Source organism: Ictidomys tridecemlineatus, chromosome 6 (genome assembly GCF_052094955.1).
Source record: "Ictidomys tridecemlineatus isolate mIctTri1 chromosome 6, mIctTri1.hap1, whole genome shotgun sequence".
NCBI lineage: Eukaryota > Metazoa > Chordata > Mammalia > Rodentia > Sciuridae > Ictidomys > Ictidomys tridecemlineatus.
Genome location: NC_135482.1, coordinates 16,575,383 through 16,602,446, shown reverse-complemented (window position 1 = coordinate 16,602,446; position 27,064 = coordinate 16,575,383). Strand labels below are relative to the sequence as shown.

At 45.9% G+C, this 27,064-nt stretch overlaps 1 protein-coding gene and 1 long non-coding RNA gene across 3 annotated transcripts in view; one reads left to right on the top strand and one right to left on the bottom strand.

The window, feature by feature from the left end:
• The window catches only part of LOC144378563 (uncharacterized), a 36,133-nt gene extending 11,491 nt beyond the window's left edge, over positions 1-24,642 (bottom strand). The window contains exons 1-3 of one of the 2 annotated variants that reach the window (XR_013440360.1): positions 24,471-24,642; positions 19,955-20,126; positions 8,022-8,230 (exon numbers count right to left, since the gene is read on the bottom strand). This is a non-coding gene — a long non-coding RNA (uncharacterized LOC144378563). Of the gene's footprint in view, positions 1-7,538; positions 8,231-19,954; positions 20,127-24,470 lie in introns of those variants that run through there. The other variant, XR_013440359.1, reaches the window with a different exon arrangement.
• Positions 1-27,064, top strand: part of Stab2 (stabilin 2) — a 161,677-nt gene that overhangs the window by 93,105 nt on the left and 41,508 nt on the right. The window contains exons 36-44 of the mRNA XM_040281812.2: positions 6,726-6,782; positions 7,993-8,088; positions 8,844-9,039; positions 10,392-10,487; positions 13,994-14,039; positions 14,874-14,950; positions 16,024-16,149; positions 18,569-18,642; positions 20,398-20,469. Of these exons, the coding sequence (XP_040137746.2) occupies positions 6,726-6,782; positions 7,993-8,088; positions 8,844-9,039; positions 10,392-10,487; positions 13,994-14,039; positions 14,874-14,950; positions 16,024-16,149; positions 18,569-18,642; positions 20,398-20,469 (840 nt within the window). The remainder of the gene's footprint in view (positions 1-6,725; positions 6,783-7,992; positions 8,089-8,843; positions 9,040-10,391; positions 10,488-13,993; positions 14,040-14,873; positions 14,951-16,023; positions 16,150-18,568; positions 18,643-20,397; positions 20,470-27,064) is intronic.

Here is a 27,064-nt window from a genome sequence, read left to right as displayed (position 1 = left end):
TAGCCCAATCTCACTAACCATGGTTTTTCAGTAAATCGGGGTTATTGTTAAAGGAATTTGGATTTAAATGAGTTGAGACCTCCACACCTTAAAAAGTTATTAGAGTCAGAAGAACATTATGGGGGAAAAGTGATCCTCAAACATGCAAGCCATAGAGCAAGCAGTTCATGAGTTTGTCTCAAAGAACATTAAAGAGGTTGGCCAGGGATCCAACATGGTGGCCGGCAAGGAAGCAGCGATTCCAACATCTCCACTTTAACCGGATAAGAAAGACCCATCGGAACAGCTGCAGCCTACCTACGGAGGAACTTCTAGCATAATTCCCTTAAGAGGAGAGCTGCCGTGAACTGGTAGGTTTATTGGAAGTGACAGTTTGTCCCAGAGAAGTGGATCTTGGACGGCCACGCGGGCACAGAGGTCTAGTCCCGCAGCCATCAGCTGCTCCAGCAAGCGGCTCCCCCCGGGAGGCCTAGCTCTCGCTCTGCAAGCAGCCGCCCCACCCACCCGGTTCCTAACCACGCGGCCTCAGCTACCCGGCTCTACAGGTGGCCCCACGGCGGGAGCAGAAGTTAAGTCCTGCAGCCAGCAGCTGCCTTTGCAAGCGGCTGACACCTGGAGCGGCTTGGCCCGCCCCGCCCGAACCGGAAGTCAGCCTCCGCCATCCGGGCTCCCCCGGGAGGCCTAGCTCTCGCTCTGCGAGCAGCCACCCCAACCACCCGGTTCCTAACCACGCAGCCGCAGCTACCCGGCTCTACAGGTGGCTCCCCCCGGCGGGCGCAGAGGTCCAATCCCTCAGCCACCAGCAGCTTCTGAAAGCGGCGGCGGCCCGGAGCGGAGTGGCAGCCCAAACCGGCAGACGCCCCCGCCATCCTGGCTCTCCCGGGAGGCCCTGCTCTCGCTCTGCGAACAGCCAAACCACCCGCCCGGATCTTAGCCATCCAGACACAGCTGCCCCACTCTTCAGGTGGCTCCCGGTGGCCCGACTCAGCTAGAAGGGTCCCCGCATGGCCCAGCACATGGCCATGCCCTCCGGGCTCTGCTAACAGCCCCGCCCACCTGGCAAACAACCGGGAAACTTCAAAATCTCTCCGTGGGCGTGACCGCAAGGACCAAAGGACTCTCGACCCCCAACTACCCCTACTGCCAGAGTCAGGCAGACCTGAGACCCACCAGCGGAACAGGCCTAGAGGCCTGCCAGCATGGTAGACACGTCACTCCAATTGGAGTAGGGGCAGAGCAGAGCAGCCGTCCGCATCCGGATCAGGCCCAACGACCCGAGGGGGTGGTAGTCACATCGCCACAATTGGAGTGGGGGCAGAGCAGAGCCACCACCCGCACTCGCAGGGTGGGCAGACCTGCGAACAACCGGCAGAGCAGGCCTAGCGGCCCGCCAGCACAGTAAACAGATCACCCCAATTAGAGGAGGAGCACAGCCACTACCCGCCCTGCAAGGGAGATTTTTCAACTATACAAGAGCAATATAAATAATTAGGGGGAAAATCTCATAAACACAACAGTTTCACCAAGCAGAAAGAAACGTGAGCAGCATGAAAAGACAAGGAAAGAAAGGACCACAAGCAATGCAGGTCAACTCAACTTTAGAAGAGGTAATAGCTGCAACAGAGGGAATATCAGAGAGAGAGTTCAGGATATACATGCTACACATGATCTGGAATCTCAAGGAAGACATGCGACAGCAAAATTAGACAATGAAAGATCACATTGACAAGGAACTACATAAACAAATCCAGGAAGTAAAAGATCAATTTCACAGAGAGATAGAGGTAATAAAAAACAAACAAATAGAAATCCTAGAAATGCAGGAAGCAATAAACCAACTTAAAAACTCAATTGAGAATACTACCAGCAGAGTAGATCACTTAGAAGATAGAACATCAGACAATGAAGACAAAGTATTTCAACTTGAAAAGAACATAGACAGCTCAGCAAGACTGCTAAGAAACCATGAGCAGAACATCCAGGAATTATGGGATAACGTTAAAAGACCAAACTTAAGAGTCATTGGGATACAAGAAGGCACAGAGCTCCAAACCAAAGGGATAAACAAGGTATTCAGTGAAATAATACGAGAAAACTTCCCAGACTTGAAGAATGAGACAGAATCCCAAATCCTAGAAGCCTACAGGACGCCGAATATGCAAAATCATAAGAGATCCACACCTAGACACATTATAATGAAGATGTCCAACATACATTATAAGGAGAGAATTTTAAAAGCTACAAGAGAAAGGAAGCAGATTACATTTAGGGGTAAACCAATCAGGATAACAGCTGATCTCTCAACACAGACTCTGAAAGCTAGAAGATCCTGGAATAACATATTTCAAACACTGAAAGAAAATGGGTTCCAACCAAGAATCATGTATCCAGCGAAATTAAGCTTCAGGATAGAAGATGAAATTAAAACCTTCCACGATAAACAAAAGTTAAAAGAATTCGCAGCTAGAAAACCATCTCTTCAAAAAATCCTTGGCAAAACATTACAGGAAGAGGAAATGGAAAATAACATTGAAAACCAACAGCGGGAGGTAGGACAGTAAAAGGGGGAAAGTAATCAAAGAGGAAAACAAATCAGGTTTAGTAACATTAATAAACAAATATGGCTGGAAGAACAAACCATATCTCAATAATAACTCTAAATGTTAATGGCTTAAACTCACCAATTAAGAGACACAGGCTAGTAGAATGGATCACAAAACAAGACCCAACAATATGCTGCCTACAGGAGACACATCTGATAGAAAAAGATATACATAGACTGAAAGTGAAAGGTTGGGAAAAATCATACCATTCATATGGACTGCGGAAACAAGCAGGAGTGTCCATACTCATATCTAATAAAATAGATTTCAAGCCAAAGTTAATCAAAAGGGATAAAGAGGGACACTACATACTGCTCAAGGGAACCATACACCAACAAGACATAACAATCATTAATATATATGCTCCAAATAATGGTGCAGCTATGTTCATCAAGCAAACTCTTCTCAAGTTCAAGAGTCTAATAGACCACCATACAATAATCATGGGAGACTTCAACACACCTCTCTCTCCACTGGACAAATCTTCCAAACAAAAGTTAAATACGGAAACTATAGAACTCAATAACACAATTAATAACCTAGACTTAATTGACATATATAGACTATACCACCCAACATCAAGTAGCTACACTTTTTTCTCAGCAGCACATGGAACCTTCTCAAAAATAGACCATATACTATGTCACAGGGCAACTCTTAGACAATATAAAGGAGTAGAGATAATACCATGAATCTTATCTGATCATAATGGAATGAAACTGAAAATCAATGATAAAAGAAGGAAGGAAAAATCAAGTATCACTTGGAGAATGAACAATAGTTTACTAAATGATCAATGGGTTTTAGAAGACATCAAGGAGGAAATTACAAACTTCTTAGAGTTAAATGAAAACACAGACACAACATATCGAAATCTATGGGACACATTGAAAGCAGTTCTAAGAGGAAAATTCATTGCCTGGAGTTCATTCCTTAAAAAAAGAAAAAACCAACAAATAAACGATCTCATACTTCATCTCAAAATCCTAGAAAAAGAAGAGCAAAACAACAGCAAAAGAAGTAGAAGGCAAGAAATAATTAAAATCAGAGCTGAAATTAATGAAATCGAAACAAAAGAAACAATTGAAAAAATTGACAAAACTAAAAGTTGGTTCTTTGAAAAAATAAATAAAATCGACAGACCCTTAGCCATGCTAACAAAGAGAAGAAGAGAGAGAACCCAAATTACTAGCATACGGGATGAAAAAGGTAATATCACAACAGACACTTCAGAAATACAGAACATAATCAGAAATTATTTTGAATCCTTATACTCCAATAAAATAGAAGATAGTGAAGGCATAGATAAATTTCTTAAGTCTTATGATCTGCCCAGATTGAGTCAGGAGGATATAGACAACCTAAACAGACCAATAACAATTGAGGAAATAGAAGAAACCATCAAAAGACTACCAACTAAGAAAAGCCCAGGACCGGATGGATATACAGCAGAGTTTTACAAAACCTTTAAGGAGGAACTAACACCAATACTTTTCAAACTATTTCAGGAAATAGAAAAAGAGGGAGAACTTCCAAATTCATTCTACGAGGCCAATATCACTCTGATCCCTAAACCAGACAAAGACACTTCAAAGAAAGAAAACTACAGACCAATATCTGGTACAAGACAGGGATGCCCTCTCTCACCACTTCTGTTCAACATAGTCCTCGAAACACTGGCCAGAGCAATTAGACAGACGAAAGAAATTAAAGGCATAAAAATAGGAAAAGAAGAACTTAAATTATCACTATTTGCAGATGACATGATTCTTTACCTAGCAGACCCAAAAGGGTCTACAAAGAAACTATTAGAGCTAATAAATGAATTCAGCAAAGTGGCAGGATATAAGATCAACACGCATAAATCAAATGCATTCCTGTATATCAGCGACAAATCCTCTGAAATGGAAATGAGGACAACTACTCCATTCACAATATCCCCCCAAAAAATAAAATACTTGGGAATCAACCTAACAAAAGAGGTGAAAGACTTATACAATGAAAACTACAGAACCCTAAAGAAAGATATAGAAGAAGACCTTAGAAGATGGAATAATATACCCTGTTCATGGATAGGCCGAACTAACATCATCAAAATGGCGATATTACCAGAAGTTCTCTATAAGTTCAATGCAATGCCAATCAAAATCCCAACAGCATTTCTTGTAGAAATAGATAAAACAATCATGAAGTTCATATGGAATAATAAAAGACCCAGAATAGCAAAAACAATGCTAAGCAGGAAGTGTGAATCAGGTGGGATAGCGATACCAGACTTCAAACTATACTACAGAGCAATAGTAACAAAAACAGCATGGTACTGGTACCAAAACAGGCGAGTGGACCAATGGTACAGAATAGAGGACACAGAAACCAATCCACAAAACTACAACTATCTTATATTTGATAAAGGGGCTAAAAGCATGCAATGGAGGAAGGATAGCATCTTCAACAAATGGTGCTGGAAAACTGGAAATCCATTTGCATCAAAATGAAACTGAATCTCTTTCTCTCACCATGCACAAAAGTTAACTCAAAATGGATCAAGGAGCTTGATATCAAAACAGAGACACAGCGTCTGATAGAAGAGAAAGTTGGCTATGATCTACATACCGTGGGGTCGGGCTCCAAATTCCTCGATAGGACACCCATAGCGCAAGAGTTAACAACTAGAATTAACAAATGGGACTTACTCAAACTAAAAAGTTTTTTCTCAGCAAAAGAAACAATAAGAGAGGTAAATAGGGAGCCTACATCCTGGGAACAAATCTTTACTCCTCACACTTCAGATAGAGCCCTAATATCCAGAGTATACAAGGAAATCAAAAAATTAGACAAAAAGACAACAAATAACCCAATCAACAAATGGGCCAAGGAGCTGAACAGACACTTCTCAGAGGAGGACATACAATCAATCAATAAGTACATGAAAAAATGCTCACCATCTCTAGCAGTCAGAGAAATGCAAATCAAAACCACCCTAAGATACCATCTCACTCCAGTAAGAATGGCAGCCATTATGAAGTCAAATAACAACAAGTGTTGGCGAGGATGTGGGGAAAAGGGTACACTGGTTCATTGTTGGTGGGACTGCAAATTGGTGCAGCCAATTTGGAAAGCAGTATGGAGATTTCTTGGAAAGCTGGGAATGGAACCACCATTTGACCCAGCTATTCCCCTTCTCGGTCTATTCCCCAAAGACCTAATAAGAGCATGCTACAGGGACACTGCTACATCGATGTTCATAGCAGCACAATTCACAATAGCAAGATTGTGGAACCAACCTAGATGCCCTTCAATAGATGAATGGATAAAAAAATGTGGCATTTATACACAATGGAGTATTACTCTGCATTAAGAAACGACAAAATCATAGAATTTGGAGGGAAATGGATGGCATTAGAGCAGATTATGCTAAGTGAAGCTAGCCAATCCTTAAAAAACAAATGCCAAATGACTTCTTTGATATAAGGGGAGTAACTAAGGACAGAGTAGGGATGAAGAGCAGGAGAAGAAGATCAACATTAATAGGGATGAGAGGGGGGAGGGAAAGGGAGAGAAAAGGGAAATTGCATGGAAAGGGATGGTGATCCTCAGGGTTATACAAAATTACATACAAGAGGAAGTGAGGGGTAAGGAAAGAATAATACAAGTGGAAGAAGTGTTTTACAGTAGAGGGGGTTGAGAGAGAAGAGGGGAGGGGAGGGGAGGGGAGGGGGGATGGTAGAGAATAGGATAGAGAGCAGAATTCATCAGACACTAGAATGGCAATATGTAAATCAATGGAAATGTAATTGATGTAACTGATGTGATTCAGCAATCTGTATATGGGGTAAAAATGGGAGTTCATAACCCTTTTGAATCAAACTGTGAAATATATCAAATTAGATGTAATGTTTTGAACGACCAACAATAAAAAAAAATAAAAAATAAAAGTAATTAACAAAGAAAAAAAATACAGAGGTTGACCAGATGATCTTCCCTGATTTTCAACTATATATTTGATTTTTATCTTCCCTCATTTTAAATTCCTCAGCTCCAAGCTCTAGAAAATATTTGCAGCCTCATTTTGCACTAAAATTAATAACCTTGAAATTTCTCCTTTGTTTCTGTTTTACCAAGGGAAAGTGTGGAAAGTGTCCCCAGACACCAGTCTGCCCATTAGGAACCAAACCACTAGTAAGTATTTTGTCTGCTCCAGATCTATAAACGTCCAAATTGAAAAATCAGACCTCTTTTTCCTTCCTTCATTCCTGTCCCTGGTTGTAAATGCATTCTTTGTTATCCTGTATATATACATCTTCATAAGTCTTAAGTACATTTTTAAAGGAACCAAGGCAAGATTTCATTAATAACTAAATAGAAGTGGGTTCATACATCAACACAATTGCAGGATGGGATTGTTCACTTTCTGCATCTTTCATAGCAGCCAGTGGAGGATCATAGCAAGAAATCTTATCAGAGAGGACAGACTCCATATCCAAAACCAGATCCAGCCTGCTGTGTTCCCCCTGTGTTTCCTTTGATACTTGTAGTTATAGCTAACTTCCTCAAAGAAGCAGAGTCAGACCCAGGAGAGTTAGAAACGTTTGGGGATTAATTCCCAGCCTGTGTTCTCATAGCTCTTTTTGATAATAGCTACTTTTGTTTGTTGGTTGGTTGGTTTTGTACTGGAGAGTGAATCCAGGGACACTTACCCACTAAGCCACATCCCCAGCCTTTTTTTTTTTTTTTGTATTTTATTTAGAGACAGGGTCTCACTGAGTTGCTTAGTGCCTCACTTTTGATGAGGCTCCTCCTGCTTTGGCTTCTGGAGCTACTGGGATTTCATACTTGGTGATAATAGCTGTTTCTGATAAGACAGTTATGAAGTATGAACACCTGTGCATCTTCCACAGCATGATGATAATAATTTATAGTAACAATAATGAGTGCTGAGTTTTCTCACTTGAGTTTTAATTTTGTTTTGTATATTTATAAATGTTTATAAGCAAAAAAAAATTTTTTTTCTTGAGCCAAGGGAAAATAGAAATCAATAAAAATAGAAACTCAGGTTTAGATCAATGAATATACAGGACATTATACAATGAATATACAAAGACACTATCTGAATTGTTCTACAATTCTTCTGAACTTGAGTTAGTTTCTAGAGGAGCATTCTTTTTGTGGGGTATTACCGCCAGTGTATTATTTGGATTTTTCCACCTGGCCTTCTGTAGCAGCATAGTGTATGTTTCTTTGCTCTGAACCCATATGAGAAGCCACGCCCTCCCTGTCCAGAACACCCTGGACAGAAAGACAGCAACATCTCACCCACGTCCAGGCCTTTGGAGAATGGAAAACTTCTTTTCTTAACTAAAAAGTCAATAGAATCTTTCCTATTTTGTAGGGCGATGAGACAAAGAAATGCATCTATACCATTTATTTCATGGGAAAGCGGTCCATGTTCATCGGGTGCCGGCCCAAGTGTGTGAAGACGACCATCGTGAGTATAATGCTCTAGTTGTCCTTCTGGCAAACTCAATCTCAGGTCAGACTTCCAAAATGCGCGTCCTCTTCCCATCTCCTCTTCACCCGGCCCATCTTCATCCTTGTCAAATGATAGTGGGAGCAATGAAGCAGCAGCCCTGCCAATCAAAAAAAATGGGTAAAAGCCACCACATTCGATTGTACGGTGAAGAAATCGATATTCTGAGAGGTAAGAGCAAAAAGAGACAGAAGAAGTGGCTGCCACCAAGGCAAGACAAGGTGCCCCTGGTCACTTAGAAAATGGGACCCCAAAGCTAAGGGTTTCTGGGTGTCATTTATAACGTCCAACCTGCTTCTCTCCCAGAACACTAGACATGCCCTCTTTTGTTTTGGCAAAGACCAGATGGTTTGGTCCTTAAGCTGCAGAGCTCGGGGCTGGAAAAATTTTTGTGTTTTAATGCACTCAGCAAAAAGACAGGCCAAACCCAAATGGACACCCTCCAGGGCTCCCCTGAACTCTAGGAGACCCTCTCATAGAAGGCCAGAGGCCGCCTCCACAGAGGCCCCCCCTCCTTCAGGAGGACATGAAGTAGCATTTGATGTGAGGGGCCCTCGTTTGGAGATGGAGACGGCCTGCAGGTCTCAATCCTCTGCCTCATACCAGGGAAGTTGCTCAGCTTCACCCCCGTCCTCCGGCGCTCCGCCTCCGTCCCCCATGAGCCTGGAGTGCCACCGAGGGACATGTGCACTCAGCCTGTCCTTGTGTTTCAGACCAGAGCGTGCTGCGCTGGCTTCTTCGGTCCCCAGTGCCAGGCCTGCCCTGGGAGACCCCAGAACGTCTGCTTTGGGAACGGCATCTGTTTGGATGGTGTGAACGGCACGGGCGTGTGTGAGTGTGACCAGGGCTTCAGCGGGACAGCCTGTGAGACCTGCACCGAGGGCAAGTATGGCATCCACTGTGACCAAGGTGCGCACCCACCTCTGCTGGCCAGGCCCCAGGCTGCAGGGACTAACCAGCCACAGGCGAGGAGAGAGCCAGCCCTCCCCTACTCCCTTAGCCCTCTTTCCAGGCAGCTTGGGCCCACCTGTGTTGCTATCATGGATTGTAAGACTGTGTTGTGTCATGTGCTCAGGGCAGCGTTTCTAAACATTGACCTGGACCTACCAACCTACGCTGATATTCCCAGGCCTACCTGTATACACTAGTTATCATGGTTAACGTTTCAAGATGGACATTGCTCAACAGTTTGAAAGGCAGACTTGTGCACATTATCTCATTTAATCCATACAGGAGCAACCTTACCTACTTGGGGATTGCTGTGTCCATTTTGCAGATGAGGATGTTGACTTCCCCCAAGGACATAGCTGATGAGAAACAGGACTGAGATAGAAAGGCACATTTTGCTTGATTCCAAAGCCTGGCTCTTAAATCAAGCACATCCTTTTTGAAAAGATCACTCTATCGATGTGCCATCAGCAAGCTCTGTGCTTTGTTTTTGCAAAAATGGCGCTGAGTTTGAGCTAAGTCATCTGCATGTTCGCACCCTAGCTTCCTTGTGCCCAGGGAAACACACCTGTGAGAGGGAAGGAGAAAGTTCCTACTCCATGATTATAAAACAAATCCTTGTTTTACCTGGTACTAAAAACCAGGAACTGAGCTATCACTGTCTTCTCATTAGCTGCTCTAAGGCGGGCAAAATAAATATATAATTGAGTCACTACAATATGGCCATATAATAGGCCATTGAAATTAGAGTACTTACAATTTTTTTCTGGATTGTTTGGAAGAACTGTGTGTTTGCACTTGTGCAGGAGTTCCAAACATAAAGCCACAGGGACAGTCATGGGGTCCAACAAACCCTATTGTGGGGGAAGGAACCCCTAGCTGTCATCCAGTTCTCAAAGAGGCTCATGGAAACCAACATCCCATGTTCCTGAAAAACATGGCGGTGCACACAGGTTCTTGTGAACCCAGAATCAAATGAATGGGCTTCTTTAGAGTCCAATCTTTGGAAATAAACATGATTCTGTGCCAAGGGACCCCACATAACCCATCCTCAGATAACCTTGGCCGAGGCATTCACGCTAGTTGGGTCACCTATGATGCTACAGGGCCCCAAGCTGGGTTGTGAGCTGCTGTGTTGGAGCATGACCTGGCTCACCTTGAACCCACGTCCCTGCCCCCTGCACCCCCCCTCACTGTGACTGTAGCCCCCTCCATAAAAGACAATGGTATCCTAGACTAGGCTGCAGTAAATGATAAGCAAGGTGTTGGACGTGGGTCGGAGACTGACTGCTTTCAGGCATCTTTCCACTTAGCATGTCCTTGTGTCCACGGGAGATGCAACCAAGGACCCTCAGGTGACGGCTCCTGTGAATGTGACGTTGGCTGGCGAGGCGTGAGATGCGACAGCGGTAAGAGCGAGCCCTTCATGTTTATCTTCCATTCCTAGCTCCACTTCTTGGCTGCTGCATATTGTTCTTTTAAATTAGAAATGACACCTTTATTGCTTCTTTTGGCAATAATCATATTGCCTTCTTGTGGCACAAAGTTTGTAAAATAAAGAAAAGAAAAGAAACATTACTCACCCTCCCAGGGCAGGAAAACACTGTCACTGACATTCTGTACCAGCCTCCCAGCCATGTCCAGGAGTGTAGAGTGTGCAGGGGACCGGAGGCTTCAGGCTGTTCTACAATCTCCCTTTTTCACTTTGCAATAGATAATAGACATTTTTCCATGTGAATAAATGTAGATAAATGTCATTAATTTTTAATTTCAACTGTCCCAGGGCAAAAGGAAAGGAGAAGACAGTGGGGAAAACAAACAAACCAAAAATCAGCCGCATAGAGCTAGGAGATAGCTCAGTTGGTAGAGTGCTTGCCCCACGCGCACAAGGCCCTGGGTTCAATCCCCAGCGCCACAAAAAGAAAAAAAAAAAAAAAGTCATGTAGATGAGTCCCAACAAGATTGGTTGGGATCAGGAAATCTTACTACACTGGGTTTTTTGCTCTGTTTTGTCATTTTGTTTTGTTCTGTTCTGTGCTGTAGTGCTGGGCCTCATACATGCTGAGCAAGCGCTGTACCACTGAGCCCCAGCCCCAGCTCAACTACAAATCAAGGCCACATGAGCCCATCCTGTGCGCATCTTTCTGCATTTGTCTGATTAATCTATTTGGTTAAATTCCAAGAGATGAGGGCCTCTGAATCAGGAGTACACTCTGCGGGGAGGTCTAGCCATCAGTCCTCTAGGGATGGTGTCAGCTTATTGTCCCACCAGGGTCTGAGAAGGGCCTTCTCTCTGGCCTCTCCACTTTGCACGGGTTCTTGCTGTGCTCCAGGTGAGTGGTGAGAGGGAAGAGAAGACCAGAAGAAATCGCTTGGGAGAGCAAAAAGGTGTGGGCAAGCTGTGCACATTTAGGGATCAAAGGATTGCAGAATGAGGGGTGCATGGTGCCGGGGTCCTGCCCTAGTGGGGTCCTGAAGTATGAGTGGCGTCGGCAAAAAGGATGAGAAAGGAGTCGATCCGTTGGAGCAATCTCCAGAGAGCCCTCTGACGCAGCTTTCTCTGGGTCATCTTTTACTGCGATTTTTCTCATCATATGGATTCATAATACGTCATTGAATTAACAATTTCAAAACTTTGCCAAGACGTGAAATTTCCTTAACCATCATTAGGGGTATAGAAAAATGTAACATCAATTTACATTTTTCCAGGATGTGACCTTTAATTATCAATTATGAAGGGTACAGAATCATTAATAAAATGCGTCACTAATTTACATTTTTCAGACTTTCCCAAGATGTACTATTTTTCCCAAGATATGCTATTTTCTTATTGACTAATGCCAAACTACGTAACCAGACACTAAGTCTCCTAACCCTCAAGTTTAAAGTACACCTGCACCTTATTTCTAATTTAAAATTCCCATCTAAAGAAGTCCCCTTAAATCTTAAAATACCCTAAAGTTTATAAGCCATACTTAAAGTCTATAAACCATTCTTAAAGCATATCAGAAATCCATACAACTAAAAACTCAAGAATTCTAAACCCAAGAATCTAAATAAAATAATGTTTCTAACATTATTCTAAAAATGTATTATAACTATGCTCATCATAAGCCCCTATGTGAAGTAAAAGAGGGTTTATAGAAAAAAGGAGAATATATCTTCATATGTCCTAACTTTCCTAAGTGTATAACATAACTTTCCTTAATCAAAAATAAAACTATGTATGGTGGGTTTTGTGCAATAGCATAATGATTAGGCTTCCTAAGAGGCTGGAAATACGGGCTTGGGTTCTTAGTTGATGTACTCAATGTGGTGCCTAAAATTCTCGTGACCTTTTGGAGAATGATTGCTGTCCATTATCAGTTTTCTCCTCCATGTACTGAGATAGAGGAGCAGCCTTCTATTTGTCCTCGATATGCTGAGGGGTAGTAGAACAGCCTCCAAGGCATGAACTACCTATTACGTTCTAGCCACCTGAAATTTAATTTGGTTTGGCATTTAACATACTCATGCCTCCTGTCAGGAACATGAGCATGAAAATGAAAAGTCTCAATTACATTAAAAAGGGTCTCATGGTTTCGGTTTCCCAGCACTCATCCTCACTGTGAGCTTGTCAAGACAGTGGGAGGGGGAGCGCCTTCACCACATGGGGGCAGAGGATTGCTGGGTGGAGAAGCTACTGAGGCGGGCAAAGCTAGATCATCAAAGACCAAAGATAGAAAATCCAAATCCTTCTCCAAAGGGCACATCGTGGAGTCACTGCCAACTAATCAAAGATTTAGAGCCCGTTTCAGAGAGAACTAAAAGACGATTGGGATTTCAGTAGGTAGAGAAGGAAAAGAAAAGAATTTTTAAGTTTAAGGAAACACACAAACTGGGCGTGGTTGCTCACATCTATAATCCCAGAGGCTCTGGAGGCTGAGACAGGAGGATCATGAGTTCACAGCCAGCCTCAGCAACAGCTAGGTGCTAAGCAACTCAGTGAGGCCCTGTCTCTAACTAAATTACAAAATAGGGCTGGGGGTGTGGCTCAGTGGTCGAGTGCCCCCAAGTTCAATCCCTGATACCCCCCAAAAAAAAGAAAAAGAAAACACCCAAAAGCACACACTTCCTTTGCACCCATTTGAGTGTATAAATATTCCCTCTAACATAAAGCAGATCACCTTTAGAGCCAGGTCCATGTTTCAGGACCTGCATGATAAGGCCAAAGCTAATGAGATTTTTACTCCAAAAGCTGTCAGCATGAGCATCCTGCATGAGGGGTACTCTTTTCTCCCCTCTAATGATTTCTTTCAGGATTCTTCCCTGCCAGGGAATATCAATTATTCTAATAGCTGGACTATCTGGACATCCAAGGGCAATAGCCCTCGCTGTGTCCATGAAATTTAGCAATTAATGCAAGTGATGATTGAGTGCCTGCTGTGTCTCAGGCCCTGGGCTATTTCTACACATGCACATATCAAATTAGTTGTTTGTCGAGTTTGCTTGTTTGTATCAGTGCATCACAAAATGATGAAAATCTAGAAAGAATAGCAAGAGAAGTAGATATACAAGTAGAAAATCAAAACCCAGGGTGGGGAGGGGTATGCACATCAACACCTAGGTTGATGCTCCATGAGTCTGTAGTTACACTCAAGGGAGGATCCTGTGTTTGACTCATCCCTGTAACCTCCCTGCCTAGCACAGAGGCCAGCAACCAGGAGACACTCCATAAGTGTATCTGACCTTCATATATGGCTCTGAGCTCCCTGGCAGCCAAATGTAAAAGAGGACTTACATGGTCACTTGGATTCCCAGAGTTAACAAAATGCATACCAGCTACTTCTGAGGAACTGCCTCTTTTCCTAGCACCAGCTACTAAAAGAAAATTCTCATGTGAAGGCTAACACAGCAACTGGGCTTTCTTTTTCAGCGATCACAGTAGACAACTGCAATCGGATGTGCCATACCAGTGCCAAGTAGGTACCCTCTGGCCTTCTTTGGGGACAATGCAAAGGGGATTCTTTCCCAGTAGCTTGCACCCCAGGCTCAGTCCTCAAGGAATTTCTGAGGACTTAGGATAAATTTAAGAATGAAACTTAAAAGGTCTTTAATGAGGCCACCATCAACCTGCCAGATCCAGCCCTTTCAACAAGCTGTCCTCTGACTCACTCGGTACTTTGACACTAATGCCAGTTGTTGTCCCCGGTCAAGCCACCAGGACTCTTCCACAGATCCAAGGCAGAGCGAGGCTGCCTCAGTAGCCTGCCTCCTGATTTACAGCCAAGCCTGCTGGCCTCCTCACTCCAATGGGGCTCACACTTCCCACTTGCAGAGAGTTTAGTGAGGACATTAAGAACCCAGCAGCTGGAGTTAGATCTCATAGTCAGCCTCTGACACTGTCACTGTTGCATGACCTCTCGTCAATTGCTTATTCTAAATTTCAGTTTCTTTATCTGAAAATGGAAGTAATAGTAATTCCCTCTTGCTGGGGTTATGGGATAATGCATAGATGACACAGGTAAGGCTTGAAGCTCAGCTGCTTGCATGTCGGTCACTCTCTGAAGATCAGTAGCCACTCTCTTTATTCCTGGGCTGACATCTATGTAGGTATTGGACAGTCTGCCTGATACATGGCTGCAGTCTTAGCTGTCTGTGATGGAGACACACCAGCAATGGAGACTCCTCCCACCCCTAGACTGACCTCCAAGGTCCTCCTGCCGGCAGGGGCTGGGATGTGGGGACAACGGGGTATTGGGAGTCATGTGGAGGAGGTTGAGTATCTTCCTACCATCTACTGTTCCTCGCCACAGCTGCCTTCTCAACCCGGATGGTACAGCCTCATGCAAATGCGCAGCAGGATTCCAAGGCAATGGGACGGTCTGCACGGGTGAGTGAAGAGGGGTTGCTGGGGACCAGATAGGCTCCTCCAGCCTCTTGAGAGTCTGCATTGCTGAACATTAATGGGCCCCAGCAGCTGGTGCCAGCCATCGTGGTGAATTACATGTCACTGGCAGCTGGTTGTACCAGCGATGGGAAACCGACTGTTCTAGGATGGGCTTGCAGGAATGGGCAGCAGTTGTTCCACGCTCAGAGCAGAGGTGCATTGCCTTGAGGGCAAGCGCAGCTTTGGAAACGATGGCTTTAATTGGCCAAGGGCATGGTTGGGTCTTCAGGACCCTAAAATGGGCCAGAATGGGCACTAGGCCCTCATTCCCCTTCCTGCGAGCCCTGTGGCCTTGGATGGGTCCTTTAACTGCTGCGAGCCCTATTAACACGTTCATAAAATCAACTTCAAACTACCTTCCGTGCAGAGTGCTGTTGAGGCTAAGTGGCCTCTCTGTCAATGCAGCTGTTGACACCCCAGTCTCTCCTTAGACCCCTGGGTTTGAATCTAAGTTACCTTGGGAAAGTTGCCTGTTCTCTATCCAATTATTTTCTCTCCAAATTGTGGATAACGAGAGGCTTCCTCTTGGGTTGTTCAATATAACCCAGATTCATATCTCCAAAGTGCTAAGAAAGGTGAGCTCTTATTCTTATGGTGGCCTGAGCACACATTTAGCACTAGAAAAACAGCAATGCTAAAATGTCACTTTCCTCTTGAGCACCACGTCCTGGCAGCCTGGGGTCCATATTCTGGCAGAGCTGAACAATGATCCATCCAACAACTGCCTCCTGATCCCCTTACCCCCAGGAATTTTCCCAGGATGCCAGGTGCCATGCCCCTGGTCGCCAGATGTTTCCTGCAGCAGGACATGTAGCGCCTGTTAGCAAAAGAGCTGGACAGGGCAAATAGCCAGAGTGTTTTCCTTGCCCTCTGTTTTGAGGAATTCGCCATATTTAATCCCATGCCTGCTGGAGTCGTTTCAAAGTCTCTTCTGTTTCTTCGTTGACTTAAGTAAAAGGCATCAGTACATGTTCTGCCCTCTCCCTCCTCTTCTGTGTTATCTCCCTCCTCCACAGCCATCAACGCCTGTGAGACCAGCAATGGAGGATGTTCTGCCAACGCCATCTGCAAAAGAACCACCCCCGGAAGCCGGGTGTGTGTGTGCAAGGAGGGCTATACAGGCGACGGCATCGTGTGCCTCGGTAGGTGATAGCCTCAGCCATCCGGTGGAAGTGGTGTGAGAGTCAGAACCCTACTAAATGAGGCTGATGTGTGGGGAGCAGTGATGTGATTCGGGGTGTCTGACTGCCTCGTGGTTGTGGTGCACTTGTGCTGGGATCCCCCTGTGCAAAAGTACAGTTGCCTGTGGCCCCGTTGCTATGGTGACACTGGGTGTATGGGGACACTTCGGGTTAACGCTCAGAGTTATCAGTTTCAAACCTTGAAATGCAGAAGCTGAGTCCCAGGGATAGAGAATTCTGAGCATAGTGACAATACTCGTCCGCACTGTGACCTTCTAGCCTGCCTGCTTTGCAGAAACTTAACCACAAATAACCTTTTGATGATAAAACTGATAGAATAAACATGCGGAGCCCGCATGGCGCTGTTCTCAGAGTTCAGTTTCCCACCTGATCTCACTTTTCTCTGTAAATGTTTGTGTGCTTTTCTTAATGCCCCATCGCCCCTCCCCGGTTTCTGAATTGATGGCCGGTCGTGGCACTGTACTCTGCAGACACACAGCTGCTGGGGTCCCTGTTCAGTTTGCCTTAGTGAGAAAGCAGAAGGGTGGGAAATGCTGCGGCCACAGGGGTATGGAGGCCTGCGATGTCCAGACACCAACGGTTTCCAATTAAAAATAAGGGAGGTGGCTGAACTTCCATTCATATATATGTGTGTATATATATACACATACATACATACATACAAGTAGCATTTTCTTACTGAATAATTATTTCAGAAGGCTTATAGGCTTGAAGGCAAAATTCTAGAAATAACTTCTCTCAGGCTAGGAAGTAGCTCCGTGGGAAAGCGCCTACCTGTCATGCAGGAGGCCCTGGATTTGATCCCCAATACTGAAAACAGAAAGCATAGCTACTACCTGGGCTCAGTGGTGCACGTCTGTAATCCCAGCAGCTCAAGAGAGAGGCAGGAGGATCACAAGTTCAAAGCCAGTCTCAGCAAAAAGTGGGGCACTAAGCAACTCAGTGAAGCCCTATCTCTAAATAAAATTTAAAAAAAAAATAGGACTGAAGATGTGGTTCAGTGGTTAAGTGCCCCTGAGTTCAATCCCTGGTACCAAAATAAGTAAAAAATCAAAATCTTTTTTAAAAAAAGGACAGACACCTTCTACTTTTTTTTTTACTCCACTTTGCTATGTACATTTTTACTGTGTAACAAAAATAATGTCTCATGTTATACAGTGTGTTCTATGCGTAGAATAACTTTCCCCAAAAATATACATACTGCTACACACAGTTCTGCTGTGAAGGTATACCGTAGTGATTTGTCTGAATTTTAACTTTTTAGTTGGGAAAAAAAAATCTCACGAAGAAGCGTTGCAACAATAATACAAATAAGACCCACCTGCTCTTTTTCTCCTTTAACATTTTACCCCATTTGTTCCCTTTCTAGATATACATATTTCTTAACCATTAGAGAATGATCTGCATATATCATATTCCGTTTATCCCTGATAATTATGTATTTCCTAAGGATATGTGCAGTCTCCTCTATAAGAGCAGTTATCAACCTCACTAAGCTTATTACTGATATATTTTTTCTTTTTTATTGGTATTTAATACTTCTATCTAGTTAGATTCATATTCTAATTGACAAAATTAGAATGATTATTTAATATAAAAGTATTAAATACCAATACTTCTGTCTAGTTACATTCATATTCTAATTTTGTCAATTGTCCCAAAAATGTGCTTTTTGACATTTTTTTCCACAGTTCAGGATCCAGCCTGAGGTTAGTTCTTGCATTTAGTTGTCACCTCTCTTTGGTCCCCTGGAATCTGGGATAGTTTCTCAGCCTTGGTTTGTCTCTTATGACATTGACATTTAGGAAGAATATCGTCCACCACTCTTTTTTTCTTTGACATCTTGTCCTTGCTTGGTGTTTGTATGAGATTAAGTTTGTGCATTCCAGGCCCAAATGTCTTCCTTCCCCCTTTGCTATCAATAAGCAGTCAGTGGAGAAGAGACTGTAGCACCAAGAAAAACCTTGCTCCTCATCAAATGTCTTCTTAAATTCAGCCTCCGCTGGATTCTTCTCTGAACCAATCTGTGTTGTGATGGTTGTAAGGTCAGACTCCAGGATTCTGTGGTTTCAGGTTCTTGGCTGCAAATGCTCACGTTCCCTCCACAGAGGGACAGCCTGCAGGCTGTGCTTCTGCTGGCATTAGCCCTTCCCAGGGGAGCTGATTTTGAGAAACCTTATCTGGTACCCTCCCCGCTGGGTGACTGCTGCCTCTGAATTGTCAGAAGCTGAGTCACACTGTGACACTGCCGCTCTTGGTCAGTCAGCCATCCTGGCATCCAGCTAGTTCCTCGGGGTGCCTTCCTGGCAAGCAAGGCTCACGCTCACGCTCACGACAGATGTTGGCTTTTGTTTTAAAGAAATCAACCCATGTTTGGAGAACAACGGTGGCTGTGACAAGAACGCGGAGTGCACGCAGACGGGACCCAACCAGGTGAGCGCACCTCCCTTCGCTTTCCTGGTAGGAAAACTGGATCTTAGAAGCAGGAAAAAAAAGAGGCTGAGAACAGACCTCTGCCGAGCTAATGGCAAAAATAGCTTAGGTGAAATGGTAACAGGGCAAGAGGCCATTCTTCAGAAGTGAGAAATGTGGGAAACCAAGGGGACAGGAGAAAGGGCTTCCCCAGCAGGGGAGAAGTGGACATCTGCAAGCACCACATGATCCAGAAGGATCTAGAAGGTTCTCCCATGTGCTGCCCTTCCTTCCAGCTTTCAGATCCTCAGAATCCCACACCTTTTTCTTTGGCCCAAGACTCTGATATGCATGTCCCACAGCAAAAGGGCACACTCCTCCCTCCATCTGCCCCGTGGTCAGCGCCCCTCTGGGGAGCAGAGTTGGGAAGGTGGGGGAAATACAAGGACCCATCAAGGATGAGGATGGGGGTCGGGTGTGAGAGACACTGGAGGGAGCTGAGGCCCATGCTCTGCCTCCCTCAGTCTCAGTCACCCGGGGAACACACACAAGGCCAGGAGGAAAGGTCACGCCTCTGAAATCAGATGACAAAGTAGAGTCCCTAATGCACATCCTGCAGATCTTGCTGAGCCATTCAGAGACCTGAAGACCAGGTTTCTCTTTGGGTAAAACAAGCAAATGCCTGAAGTGCTCAAAAATAAGAAAAATATATATACTCAAAGAAGTGTGTGTGTGTGTGTGCGTGTGTGTGTGTGTGTGTGTGTGTGTGTGTGTACACAACGTGGGAAAAATCAGAACAGTCGGCATCGGGCGTTTATACACAGTTAGGGGTCAGTAGAGTTTTTATTTTAAACCATTCATGGGGTGGGGAAATCTGTCAGCATTTTGGTGCTTATGGCCTGTAGAGTAAGTGGCCTGCCGACCTAGAAGGCGGAGAAGGGAGAACTGAATATGACCTTAACTGGGGAAGGGACAGCTGAGGGGCGTCTGGGTAAAGGCTCAGGTGGGGTTGAATGCCCTCGTGAAGAAAGAAAAGGAGGAATGCTGACAACCCACTCTGGCTGTCCCCACTGATAAGTTCAAGTTCTAACAGGCAGAAATCAGACCAGGAATCCGCCACCACGGAGGAGGCTGGTGTGTGAAAGCTTCCCCTTGGGAGGCCACACTGGAAGCTCACAGCCCGTGAAGGAACGAGGGCTGGGTCGTAGCCCTGTGCCCAGGCACTGCTAAGAAGAGCACCTGTGCCCACCGACCTGTAGAGAGTGCCCCTCCCTCAACTTGAAGCCTGCCCAACGTCCCTGGCCAACCCATGAGTTTGATCGATGATCCTCACCTGGCACCTGGGTGGGCTGCAAAGCCCTCTTCTTAGCACCTCCTGGCACGGGGGCCTTTGAACTCAGCAGGGGTGGAGGTGACCGAGCAGAGGGTACAATGGGAGTAGAGTGTAGCCTCACTTCCTTTCGGCCAAGTGAACCTTCTACCATCCAGAGAGAAGAGGTGAGGACCTGAAGGCAGGGGACCAAGTAGGGTAAGAAAGTTTTTAAAAAGTAGTCATCTTGGCAGCAAAGACAGGCCCTGCATGAGATCCAATATCCAAGTGAAGCGTGTGAATGTGCTGAAATAGGAGAATCACCACTATAGAAGGGATATCACCGGTAACCGGTGCAGGCTCCTCTGACATTGCCATTATGGGATGGAACTCGAGTCTGAGAGCCAGCACACCAGCCAGGGCAGACCTGATCTAAAATGACCGCCTTTGCCTCTGCCCCTGGACAGGCTGCCTGTAACTGTTTGCCAAAGTACACCGGGGATGGCAAGACCTGCACGCTCATCAACATCTGCTTAACTGTGAGTATGCCCCCCTCTCCCCCACACACACCACCTGGGACAGAGCCTCGGAGCCTGAGGCGCCTCCTGCCCACTCTCTAGGGGATGCAGAGGGGACCTCCCGTGGAGGGCCTTAGGGCTGCCTCTGGCCTTAAAACTCTCTCATGTCCCTTTGTCACATTGGGAGAGAGAAGAGAAGGGAAGGTCTGCCAACCTGTCCCCCTTGGACACAGGATCCCAAGGGGACGCAGGTGAACGTAGCTGGTGAGGAATTTGCCTAAATGCGGGCCCAGAGCCCGCTGGATTATCAGTCTCCCAAAAGCAGGCCACAGCAGGGTGTCCGCCTGCTTCCTATGCTCTGACATAATACCTGAGGACAGACTTGTTCTGGCTCCCAGAGTCAGAGATGCCAGTCGTTGGTCCCCTTGCTGTGGACTTGTGACAAGAAAGAATGTCACCGAGGGCAACATGTAGGGGAGCATAACTGCCCAGTTTATAGCAGAAGAGGGAAAGAGAGAGAGGGAGAGGGAGGGGCCAGGGACAAGATATGCCCTTCCTGGGCACCCCCCAGTGACCCACCTCCTCCAACTAGCCCCATAGCATCCACGCCTCCCAGTAGCCTATTCGAGCATGACTCCATCAGTGGATTAATCCACTAATGAAATCAGAACCTTCACCATCCAGTCACCTCCCTAAGCCCTGCCACTGATCACAGTTGTACTGGGAACCAAGACTTCAATGCCTGAGGCTTTGGGGGACATTCCAGATCGAAGTCATGACAGGCACCCAGAGCCAGGGCTGGCTAAATAAGCCCTCGTGGGTCGGTCGATCAACAAGCTTTCACTCCCAGACTGAACTGAGTCCCTGATCCGTTGTGATGATGGGGCAATTGAGGGCTGGTGTCAGTCACCTGGGTGGGTTGGGTTTTAACTCTCTAGTTCCCTAATGGGGAGGAGGAGGAGAGCTCAGTTGAAAACTAACGTTGCAGAGTGCTGGAATGTTCTGTTCTTCAAAGGGCCAAATGTGGAGACAGTAAAAGTTCAGCAGTTACCAGGGGCCAGGAGGGAGGTGAAGGGGGTGGTGCACAGAGGATTTGAGGACAGTGACGGTGCTGTGCGTGCTGCAGTAAGGGTGGACCCGTGGCGTGACACACTGTCAGGACTCCCAGGACACACCCCACAGTGAACTCTAGTGTAAACCCGGACCTTAGCACAGGGTCATCAGTTCTATCATCTATTGAATGTGCCATTCCAGCACCGGATGCTAATAACGTGGGAAAGTGAGAGAGTGGAGGGGCTTCCAGGGAGCTCGGTCCTTTCTGCTTGATTTTCCTGCAAACCTAAAACTACTCTTGAAAAGAATCTATTGGTTTAAAAAAAAGAAAAAAAAAAAACTCAGAGAAGCTAGTGGTCAGTTCTCCCATCTTCTGTAACATGTGTGTGCACATGCGCGGTTTCTGCTATTCCAATATTCCAGGTTGTTGGTTTTTTTTTTTTAATTTTTTCCCAGCTTACACTATCTGCTGTCATAAGAGGAATGTGCCCAACATAGTACAGTTTCTTAAACAGGACATTATTTATCTCAGATATATATATTTTTTCCTTCATCCATAGAAATCTGGAGAAATCTCAGGATCCAGGAGCATGAATTTCATGACCTCTTTATAAACAGGTCAGACACATTTTCTCAGCTCAGCTACAGTCACTGAGCCAAGTCTACCCACTAGCTTATTCCCCATACTGTGAGTTCTGGTTAAGGAAATTCCTCTCCCAAGCATGGTTTTCACCTCTGAAACCCACCTCCCCAGGAAGCCTTCATCAATCAACCCCATAGCTCTGTTCTGGTCCCCTTGCATTGAGCAGGAGTTGGTGACGGCTGGAGGCACCTCTTCCCCCAGCTCCATGCACACACCATCCATTCTTCCCATTCTTCCCACTAAGGCACACAGGGAGGCAGCCATCGGCATCTCGAGGGCTGCCACATGACAGAAACATTGATTTTGTTCTCTGTAAGCCCAAGGAGGAGGACCAGGGTCGGGGAGACGAGGGAAGAAAACAAATTTCTTTCAGCTCAAAACAAAACATTAGAACTCTGCAGAGAAAGAGTGTTGTTTTGAGAAGTAATGAGCTTATCACTCAAAGTATTGAACCCCAGGAATAAAGCGACAGGTGGGTACCTAACTGGACAACCATGGAGACCCCTCCCAACCCTGACTGTGTGACTCGAGGCTTTGGGCTGCCTTGCTGCTTGGAGCCTGTTCCCTAGGAAGGTTGTGGGTGTCCCTGGGGTCCCTTTCAGTGCATCAGCAGCAGACTGTTCACAGGCTTTCCCTCACTGTCCTCCTGGCCATCCTGGTGGGAGCAGACTCCCCAGAACACGTCTGCCCATTCTCTCACCTATCATTTAAAATAATTACTATCATTTAAAAATTGGAGAAATGTAGATAAAAATTCATAAAAACTTGCATTTCGACCAGCCCCACATTGTGCAAACCCAGCAAGAGCTCACTCAGCAAGTCTGAACCCGGACAAGCTCGCTCCTGCTGCTCAGAGCCTAACTCTCCCAGCCTGACACTCCACAGGGATAAAAAGTCCCGTAAACCTGGTGTCCTAGCATGCCACACCTAGGGCCCCGGGTGTGATCAGGGAGGTCTCTAAGGTCCCACATCAACTTGACATTCCTGGGGTCGCCAAAGGTCAGGCACTGTGCTGGGGTTCCCATGCATTCTCCCACTTAGTTCCAGTTACAACTGGATGAAAGAATTATTGTCATTCCCAATATTGTCATTCTCAAGGCAGAGGCTCCATCTGACGATTATTTTCCTAGGGCTGCTGTTAACAAATGACCACAGAGTGAGTACAGAAATTCACTTTCTCAAATTTCAAAATCCACAATCAGGGTGTCGGCCAGGATGCATTCCTTTTGGGGTCTCCAGGAGAGCATCCTTCCGTGCCCCTGCCAGCTTCTCGTGGCTCCAGGCTCCCCTGGCTATGGCCGCACCCCTCGTGTCTGTCTCCTCTCCTCTCATAAGGACCCTGTGGCTTCAAGGTCATCCTGTTAAATCAGATGACCTCATCTCAAAATCCTTAATTACATCTATAGAGACTCTTTTCTAAATAAGGTCACATTTACAGGTACTGGGGCTCAGGAATTGCATATATCTTTTGAGGAACCACAATTCAACCCCCTACAGACTGGCGGGAATGAAAGTCCTCTACCAGGATCTCATGGAACCCAGGTCTAACGGGAACCCTGTATTCCTTTTTATTTTCCACATTTTTTTTTTGGTGCATTATGAGGTACACAATGGTGGGGTCTGTTGTTACATATTCATACATACACACAAAGTAACAATGTGATCCGGCCCATATCATTCCCCAGTATTTTCACTCTCCCTTGCCACCTCCCTCCCTCGGGTCCCCTTTTTTTACTATCTCCCTTCAATTTTCATGAGACACCCCCACACCTTTCTTTTCCTTTTTCCTCTCTACTTCCTCATATAAGAGGAAACATAACCCTTGACCTTCTGAGTCTGGTTTATTTTACTTAATGTAATGTTCTCAAGTTCCATCCATTTTCCTGCAAATGACAAAACTTCATTTTTCTTAAAGGCTAAATAAAATGGCTATATATATATATAGGCTTCACCCAGCCCATTAATCAACTGGACAATGTCTGGACAAATGGTTAGTTCTTTGAAGACAGTGTCTGTATGTCGTTCTAGGAAACCAGCAGGAAATCTTTCAGGGTTACACACATCTAGGTCAGTGGGGACTCCAGTGAGTACCATTCCAGGCACTGGGAATTCATCAGTGACTTATAGCAAAGTCCTTCTCCTTAAGGAACTCACATTTAGGAGGAAGAAATCAATAGTAAGTGTGTAAATAAATGTATTTCTTTTAAAACATAATTTTAGGTAGTGACAACTTCCACAAGAGAGAGAGAGGTCTTGTCTGTTTGCACTACTGGAACAAAATACCATAAACTGGGCGGCTTATAAATAACAGAAATTTGTTGCTTACAGTTCTGGAGGCTGGTAGGTCCAAGATCAAGGCCCTGGCAGATTCCGTGTCTGGTGAGAACCTGCTTCCTTGTTGCCAGATGGTGTCTTTTGTCTGTCCGCTCTTGGTGGAGGGGATGACTGCGTTTCCTTGGGGTTCTTTTATCCATTCACAGGGACTTTGCATTCGCGACCTAATTATCTCCAAAAGGCCTCTCCTAACACCACCACCTTGGGATTAGGATTAGGATTAGGATTAGGATTGGGATTAGGATTTCAACCTAGGAATTTGGGAAGGATGCCAACATTCAAAGCCCAGCAGGAGACAAAGCAGGTGGTGGGATGGAGCCTGTGGGGTAGGAGGGGCAGGGCTCCTTAGGTAGGTGGTCAGATGGGGCCTTTCTGCACAGGTGACTAGCTCCTGAGTGTTGAGAAGGAGCAGCCACATGGAGACTTTGGGAGGAATTTACAAGCAGAAGAAGCAGCAGGCCAAAGGTGCTGGGTGAGGCCGCCCTTGTCATGTCCTGGGTACTGAGGAGAAGGCCAGCGTGACTGGAGACGGGGGACAAAAGAGGTGATAAGAGGGACTGGATCGCTTTGGACCATGTAGGCCACTGTAGTAAGCTTCTGTGTCACTCTAGCTATGGTTGGGAAGTCCTCGGGGATCCTGCAGGCTGAGCCAGTGCCTGATTGGCCTCCCTGTGAGCGCATTCTGGCTGCTGGGCTGACTGAACCACAGGGTTCAAGAGCAGAGGCCAGAAGACCACTTAGGAGGCTGGTGGAGCAGAGCAGGACACGTGGACTTGTAGCAGGAGGGACAACTGAAGTCACTGGACGGGCGCATTTTGAAGGTAGCCAATGAGTTGCCAGAACACTGGACATAGGTAACGTGGGGAAAAGGAATTAAGGATGTTTCGCTGAGACATGCTCATTCCACCTACAGAGGCAGGGATGGCTAAGAGAGGACAGCACTTGGATTTAAATATCACCAGGTCTGTTTTGTTTGTTGAGTTGAGTTGCTTTGTCTCCCCGGCTAAGATGCCCTTAACCCTGGTGTGGAGCTCTGGAGGCATGGAGAGAGGTCAGGACGGACATATAAATCGGGCATCATAACACAGAGATGGCACTTAAGCCCAGGGCACTTCTTGGCTGGATAATTAGAGAAGTCAGAAGGCAGAGAGAGGGGCCTGAATATAGAGCCATTTGGCAGAGGAAAGGGAACCTGAAGAGAAAACCCCAGGGAACAGCCTGTGACATGGAAGGACAACCTCCTGTAATGTCAACGGAGACTCAGAAGAGTTTCAAGAAGGGAGAATGGTCAGACCGCAGGATGTTGAGATGTCAAGTGTGTCGAGAGAAGAGAGCCAATCACTGCCTTTGCCAAGATGTCCATCACCGGAGACCCAGACCAGGGATGGAGAAGTGTGGGGCAGAGGACCAGGAGTCTAGGAAGGAGGCTGGCAGGAAACTGGGAACAAGGAAAGTGGAAATAGAAGCCGCTTTGGCAAGAACCTTGTGTAATAAGTGGGTAGCAAATCAGTGGGGTGGTTAATGGAGAAGGATGAGGAGGAAAGGGATGGTTGTTTATTTTTTACCATTTTGCTCTGGAAATTGTCAAACGTACATGAAATTAAAGCAGCTCATACAACGGATCCCCCGTACCTGACATTCAGTGACAAGACTCATTAAATCACTGTCAGTCTTTTTTATCTAGAACCTCAGCTGCCACCACCCACTGGGTTCTAAAAAAAAAAAAGGAAGTTTGGGTTTGTTGAAGATGAATAATATTAAGGCATGTTTTTGAGCTGGTGAGTATGATCCCCTGGAAGAGGAAACTCCTAGGGAAGGGAAGAAGCAGGTAATCCCAGAAGGACAGCTCACGGCTGGGAGAGGGAGGTCGGGAGGGAGCCGGGCAGTGATGCTGCATTAGTTGGCCACCTAGCTGCCTAGCTAGCCAGTGAGTCAGTGAGTCCATGAACTGTCCAGTCACTTAGTTAATTGGTAGCTGGTTGCTAATGAGTTGATTAAAAGAGGAGGATTCGGTCTGGGAGTTGGGGCCCACGCAGATGGTGGGCTCAGGGCTGGAGAAGGAGGTGGTTCTTGTCCATCTGTCCATCTTCTCTGTAGGTCTGAGTCCAGCTCATCAACTGAGAGTGAGCGGAGCAGTGAGGGGTGAAGTGGCGTCTCCAGAGAGAGGGAAGTTAAATGTACTGGAAAAGCATAGATGTTGGGTTCACGGAGCTGGAAAGGGGAGCCCAGACAACTCCACGGGTGACTCTCAGGCAGGGCCCCGCCAGACTGCGCAGAACCAGAGCAGAGTCAGGCCCAAATGGCCCATGAGTTGGCCAAGCCACTGTGACAGAGGAAGAGAGAGTGATGAAGGGGCCACGTGTTTCTCCTTGCCAGCTGGGCTGGGGGCCAAGTGACTCAAGGGGCAGGTGCGAAGTAAGAAGAAGAAAACTCAAAGGAGGGAGGCCCTGTGGGTCAGAGGAGGCATCAGAGGAGGTGATGGTAAAGTCAGTTCCAGCGCAGGATGCAGAGGAGGTGATGGTAAAGTCAGTACCAGTGCAGGATGCAGAGGAGGTGATGGTAAAGTCAGTACCAGCGCAGGATGCA